General features: G+C 44.7%; 1 protein-coding gene across 2 annotated transcripts in view; it reads left to right on the forward strand.

Annotated features, from left to right (window-relative positions):
• The window catches only part of LOC143298707 (phosphatidylinositol-3,5-bisphosphate 3-phosphatase MTMR8-like), a 115,587-nt gene that overhangs the window by 53,727 nt on the left and 54,360 nt on the right, over nt 1–7,500 (forward strand). For both annotated transcript variants that reach the window (XM_076611605.1, XM_076611604.1), the window contains exon 2: nt 814–930. In XM_076611605.1, the coding sequence (XP_076467720.1) occupies nt 814–930 (117 nt within the window). The remainder of the gene's footprint in view (nt 1–813; nt 931–7,500) is intronic.

The raw sequence follows: 7,500 nt of genomic DNA on the forward strand, positions 1-7,500 counted from the left end.
CTAAGGACAAGAAAAACGAAGAAAATAAACCAAGAAGAAAGATAAATAAAAAGGAGACACCCCACCCATCACCCCTCCACCCCCCGGCCCCTTGTCGAGGGAAGAATAACAGTACCGTATATACGTAGAATTGAGTTTAACTCACACAGTACGGCCAGTCCTCTCTTCTCCTCTACACAGACCCCTCGGATGTCCAGTGGGTGTCTGAATGACCCAACCTTTAGCTTCCGTCGTCAGAATTGTGGTGTTCTTTGTCAACATTCACCTCTTCAGTATAAGAGCCTTCCTCTTGCAATATTTTGATGGTGGTAATTGGGGTGAAACGCTGTTAACGTCATCTCTTTCGCCGTTCGTATGGAGAGAGTTAACGATCTGTTGACAGAAGGTTAAGTTATGCGGGACTTGGTCATGGTACGTCGTTCTTGTTAAGTATCTCTCTTCTCATATTGGTCTCACTTACTTTCACCCCCTAATTCATAATCATAATCTGTAACTGTATTACATAGTAATATGAATTAAGCATGTTTCGCTTTACTGTAGCTTATTATAACTACCTTATTTCCATCCTGTGTTAATGTTTTCCACAAGGCCAGGATATGATCTCAAGGCCTGATCAGCGCGTAGGGTGTATGCGAAGATGAGGTACGTGTGCTGTAGTGTATATTGATCAGTCTTACCACTTTGACACTTCCTTGAAACTGAAAATTGAAAAATAAATTATTATACTGTCGAAAAATAACCATTTGTGCATGTGTGTGTGCGCGTGCGCGCATGTGTGTGTGTGTGTGTGTGTGTGTGTGTGTGTGTTTGCAGGTGGAGAATGTCAAACTCCTGGATCGCTTCAACGTGCGGCAGCCGGCAATGGGCACCCTGTACCTGACCACCACCCACCTCATCTTTGTGGACAACGAGGGCAAGAGGGAGTCATGGGTCAGTGCCGCGCTTGTTGCCTTGTGTTGTGTCGTGTGGTGTTGCCTTGTGTTGTGTCGTGTGGTGTTGCCTTGTGTTGTGTTGTGTGGTGTTGCCTTGTGTTGTGTTGTGTCGTGTGGTGTTGCCTTGTGTTGTGTCATGTAGTGTTGCCTTGTGTTGTGTTGTGTCGTGTGGTGTTGCCTTGTGTTGTGTTGTGTGGTGTTGCCTTGTGTTGTGTTGTGTCGTGTTGCCTTGTGTTGTGTCGTGTGGTGTTGCCTTGTGTTGTGTTGTGTGGTGTTGCCTTGTGTTGTGTCGTGTCGTGTTGCCTTGTGTTGTGTCGTGTAGTGTTGCCTTGTGTTGTGTTGTGTCGTGTGGTGTTGCCTTGTGTTGTGTTGTGTCGTGTGTTGTTGCCTTGTGTTGTGTTATGTTGTATTGTATGGTATTATAAAGTGTGGAATTGTATTGTATTGTGTTGTATGGTATTGCATTGTGTTGTACTGCATTGTTGTATTGAATTGCATTGGATTACTTTTGCCACAACATATTTCACTTTGTGAAATTCGGGCTCCTCCCTCTTCCGGCCGGGATTTATTGATTAATATGGATACTTATATTGATTGATTGATTGTTTGATATGGATACCTATATAGCGCTTACTCTCGGTCGGAGACCGCGCTCTTAGCGCTTTACAAACACGGAGTCTTTTGCACAAAAGGCTGTCTGCATGGGTAGAACCAACTTCAGGGGTTGCCTTTAGGCGCTCCTCTTCCCTTTGTTATTCAGTCAGAATTCATTTTCGCGCGCGCGCGTGCGTGAGCGCGCACACATACACACAAACGCATGCACGCACGCACGTCCCTTATACAGTCGACACACCACCGGTAACTGAAAAGGGAGAATGACTCAATCACGTAAATTAATACAATTCTCCATGGAAACGAAAACACTGCATCAGAGGTTTCCAGCAGGCTGAATGTGTCCTTTCTCTTTCATCCTCCCATGCGCATTCCCATGCCCCCCCCCCCCCCCCCCCGCCCCCACACCCCCAGTCCCCCCGCTCCTTCCCCCAGCATCTCTCTTTCTTTCTCCCCGCTCGTTTCCATATACATGCACAAACTCAATCGCACGCACGTACACATGCGCACACACACACACGCACGCGCGCAAACACACAAACAAAAGTGATTATCCTGCTTTCCTCAACGCGTACACGTGCGCAAGAAGTCTTTTTTTCCCCTCACTGCGATGGTCATAAACAAGCGTCTAACGAGGGAGATTGAAAAGTCCGTGTCACAAAATGGGGATTAAAAAAGGCATAGAACGCACGGACCGGAGTTCTGCACAAAGCTGTTTGAAATCTCATTCCAGGTTGAAGAAAACGAAAGTTTGAAAGTTTTAGTTGAGTTTAGAAACAAAATCAAAGCAAAACAAAACAAAAATCTCTTGTCTGAACTTTAATTTATTTGTGTGTGTGTGTGTGTGTGTGTGTGTGTGTGTGTGTGTGTGAAAGGTTGAACGAGGAGGAAACGTGTGTCCGTAAATCCTTGACGACAGGGGAAGCAAAGGTAGGGAAATATTTATGGGTTCCGAAAATACTAAAGACTTCTATTAAGCCTTTTTTGTGTGTGCCATGCCAGTGTCTTAGTTGCGAACTTTCATTTCCTGTTCTTGTTCTTTCTATGTATCTGTCTCTGTCTTTGCCTGCCTGTCTGTCTGTCTTTCTCTGTCTCTCTGTGCCTGTCTGCCGGTCTGTGTGTCTGTTTGTCTGTCTCTAATTTGTGTGTCTCTGTCTCCCTCTGTCTCTCTCTGTCGCTCTGTCTCTGTCTGTCTGTCTGTCTGTCTGTCTGTCTGTCTCTCTCTCTCTCTCTCTCTCTCTCTCTCTCTCTCTCTCTCTCTCTCAGTCACACACTCACAGCATCCACCGTACTCAACCGCCTCCCCATCATACGCCCACACCCGTCCCTACACTCATCCCCCACTCCCCCACACACAAGCGCGCGCAAACACGTACGTAAATGATCTCCAAATTGCCGTCACTATGCTTATTCATCATCATAAGAAATTTGAAAAAATCGTATCGTGGAATCACACACACACACACACACACACACACACACACACACACACACACACACAACACAACACAACACACACACACACACACACACACACACACACACACACACACACACACACACACAACATCGCATCGCATGCACGCGCACACGCACGCACAGAGTGTAGCTTAGAGTCGATATCGCCGCTGACATCAGTCACTTCTAAACAGAGAAAGGGAGTATTTCTCGCACGAGCAAATTAATGTCTTGCACGGAAACAAGAACACCGCTTCAAAAGACTTGCGGTCCGAAGATCCTTCCCCTTCCTTTTACACATCCCCCACCCCCATCCACTTCTCTCTCTGTCTCTTCCTCTTCTTCTGACCCACTCGCCCATCGATTCCACTTGCCATGTTACGTATATATAATATGCATGCACAGACGGAACAACCTTTTACTCTCACTGCGATTGTCGTTCACATGCTTGCATCTAGGGAGACGAAGAAATTCATGTCATTGAAAACGGACCAAGATGCTCGAAGAGTTGAATCTCCACAAAAACAACTTTTTTTTTTTCTTTTTCAGATAGAAAAGAAAAGAAAATTAAAGTAGTTGGAAAGCAAACAGAAAGGAAGCCTTCTACGAGAATTAAAAAAAAGAAAAAAAAAGAAAGAAAATGTTATTTTGGAAATCAGGGGGCAGGAGGAAGAGGGGTGTCTGCCACAAATCCCTGCCTGGAGAGGGTGGGCAAAAGTGGGGATTTATTATTTTTATTATTTAAGAGTGGACGGGCCTGCCATTTGCCACAACTCAAAGGGCCGCTGAGGACCGAGGCAGGTGGCGCGAGCTGACCAGGCAGTCATCCATGGTGCCCCAACGACCCACCCACGGGTCAAGGGATAGATGATGAGATGATGATTTTAATCTTTGAAGATATTCTTCGAAGAACGAAACTTTCTTAACCTGTTGTTTTGGTCACTCTCTGAGTCAGAGATAGGACTGGAGCTGCGGATGTACGCTTCCGTGAAAATATTATTCTCTCTTTCTCCAACTTTTTAACAACAATTAAAATCCAGGCTGCTTGATATGTTTAAACAAAATTGACATTCAGACATGGAAAGTAAGGATAAGTACAGCTGGTTCCATTCGCTTAAAGGTATATTTCAAGCTGAAAAATTCCTAACTGTTATCACGAATAAATGACATCGTACAATACTTGCCCAGTTTAGATTAAGAACTCTTGGCTTTAATGCCAACAAAAAATGGTTTATGCCAGGTACGTCCACAAATTTTCCATGTCCTTTGTGAAACTCCACAGTTGATAAATTTCATTTTATGTTAGATTGTAAATCATATAATGATTTGAGAAGTAAGTGTGTCGTTATTGAAAAAGAATTTACAAGAAGAAAAGATCTCTTTAGAATGTTAACATCAGAAGATCACGAGGTGATAATATCGGTAGCAAAATTTATCAGAAGCTGTGAAGATAAGGCAAAAAGCACAACAAGCACAACTACGTGGTCAGATAGGTTTAACAGTTTTCTTCTGTAGCCATTTCTGGAATATGTTGCATGGTGCATTGGTAGATGAATGAACGGATTTATTATGTGTTGGGTGGCCTGTTGGTTACTATCTTTTTTTTTCTTCAAAGAAGGAACTTTGTTTTGTTTCGTTATTAATTTTGCTTTCACCATTTCATTTATTATAATGGTTTATTATAAATTGAAAGTATGTTGATGCATTCACCCATGTCATAAGGACCTCATCGACAATGACATTAAAGTGTCAAATCGTCTCTCTCTCTCTCTCTCTCTATATATATATATATATATATATATATATATTTTTTTTTTTATTTTATTTTTTTTTTTATTTTTTTTTTGCCTCCCTCCCACCCTCCTTCTCTGTCCCTCCCACCATCCCTTACTCACTCCCAGCAAACATACAAGCCGCACGCAAGTGCACACACCCAGGTACACCCATGCACTTACGCGCACGCGTGCACTCACGTACACACCGACGCAAGCACAAATGCAATATTTCTTCATGGCATTTTCCTCACCGCCCCAGTTCATCAACATATGAAATATACATTACACACACACACACACACACACACACACACACACACACACACAGAGCATAAAAACAACCTAACAGTCGATGTCGCTGTTGACAGCAGCCAATCGTGGATCGGAAAGTGAGAATTTCGCTCGTGCAGATTAATATCCTCCACGGAAACTAGAAGATCGCTTCAAAAGACTCCTGCAAGGGAAATTACATCCGTCCCCAGCCATCCACCTCTGTGTGTGTGTGTGTGTGTGTGTGTGTGTGTGTGTGTGTTTGTCTGTCCCTGTCTCTGTCTCTCTGTCTGTCTCTGTCTGTCTGTCTGTCTGTCTGTCTGTCTGTCTGTCTGTCTGTCTCTCTCAGACACACACACATACACACACACATACCCTCCCCCCCCACGCCTCCCCCCCCCACACACACACACGTGCGCGCGCGCGCACCATGCTTTTGATATGCAGTCACTTTTTTTTCCACTCCTCTTTCTGTCTCTCTCTGAGATGTTCAGAAACAAGCCTGTAACGTTACACGAAAAATCGAAACGTCCACGTTACAAAATGTGAAACGAAAAGGCATGTTATACAGGGATCCTCTCCTCCCTCTGTAAAATATGCATATCTATCTCTCTCTCTCTCTCTCTCTCTCTCTCTCTCTCTGTGTCTTTCTCAATGTATGTACACACACACACACACACACACACACACACACACACACACACACACACACACACACACACACATATATATATTAGTTTTATCAGAGTTGGCGAACAAACCGAAATGTCGTGTCCGACTTTTGAAGAAGAAAATTGAGCTTCTGAAGAGAGAAGAGAGGAGAAGTGGGAGATGGTGTCTGAAATTTATTTGACGGGAGGGGAGGATGAGATGGGGGGGGGGGGGGGGGGGGGGGGGGGATGTTTATGAGTTCACTCGAGGGAAGCTGGTTTTTTAATTCTTTTTTTCTCTCTTCTTTCCTTTTCCTTTTTTTGTTTTTGTGTAAAGTCCTTGTCGTTTTGCTCCCTCGCTGACAGTGCCAGTGGTTTGGTTCGATAGAATGTGTCGAGTTGTAGGGACGTGCGTTTGTGTGAGAATAACCTGTGGTATTCTCTCTCTGTCTCTGTCACTCTCTTTCTCTCTTTGTCTCTGTCTCTGCCCCCCCCCCCCCCCCCCCCCTTCTTTCTCTCTCTCTTCTCTCTGATCCCCTCTCTATCTCTGCCCCCATCCTGTCCCTCTCTCTCAGAACACACCCGCGTGTATTTTATGATTGATACTTGCTGTTGTAACGACGTAAGAAAAACATAAGCTACGTAGAAGTCTCCTTCTTGTTTCGCGGGCAGCAGCTTCCACGTTCACCGGTATGCACGAGTGGGCTTTTAGGTGCGTGACCTTTTTTTCCCGCTATCTAGGTAGCCATAATCGTCTTCGGGTGTGTGCATGCTGTGTACGCTCGTAACCAGCCGAAGGCTGGCTTGGATTACGGGATATTTAATGTGCGCATTTGATTTTCTGCACTCGTTTACACACGAAGGGCCCTTGCTCTTGCAGGTCTGTACATATGTTAACATGAGAGATCAGTAAATAAAAAAAATTCCGCCCGTAACCCTCCAGGCACCGTGACCTAGATTCGATCACGGGACCCGCAGATTGAAAGTTTAACGCTTTAACTGCTCCGTGCTCGGCTGTAGCGCATGTCAGACGCGTCGATGAAACGTTACAGTTAATTTTAATTTTTATTTATTTATTGTTTTGTGGGGTTTTTTTTAATTTTTAATTTTTGGCGACGTTCATAGGATATGTAATCAAACTTACATGATTATGTCACATTCCGCCTGTGTAGCCATTGAAAAAGCCTGGACAGACCTTTCAGCGTATTCTTGTATATTTTACCTAAAACTGCATCGCTCACACGATTGCTAAAAGCTAAATATGATTTGTGTCTGCTGAGCCTGTTTTTGGTGTTTAGGACAATGAAATGTTCATGTTTTTGTTCATGCACTTTCACACACACACACACACACACACACAAATAAAGTCGTCCTGTCATAATACCACGCCCCTTTTTTGTTCACCCTCTCTCCATTTTCATTTGCCAAAAGATTCCCCGTGTGTCCTCTCCTCCTTCCAGTTCGAACAGCGACACCCAGGGCAGGGGGTCAGCGAGGCAGCCAGCCTCATGGGATCCGGGGTCTGATATTTCATTTCCTCCCCAGATCCCCTGAGGGTTGTCTTGTTTCGCACGGCATCTCTCCACCAGGAGACGCGCTTGATTGCATTTTCTCTGGATGGTCTAAAGGGGCCGCTCGACTGTCCGTCATTGAAGATGTGCGATAGTCGCGTGCGACAGACTCCCGTGCTCAGGGCAGCCGATTGAGTTTAACGTCATCTTTAGGTTATCAGTCTGGTTGGTGTCTGAACTGAGGGTCTTAACTGCTTCATTTTCCATCCAACTAGAGTATACAGCAACTGAA

This window comes from Babylonia areolata, chromosome 24, assembly GCF_041734735.1.
Source record: "Babylonia areolata isolate BAREFJ2019XMU chromosome 24, ASM4173473v1, whole genome shotgun sequence".
In the NCBI taxonomy this organism is placed as follows: domain Eukaryota; kingdom Metazoa; phylum Mollusca; class Gastropoda; order Neogastropoda; family Buccinidae; genus Babylonia; species Babylonia areolata.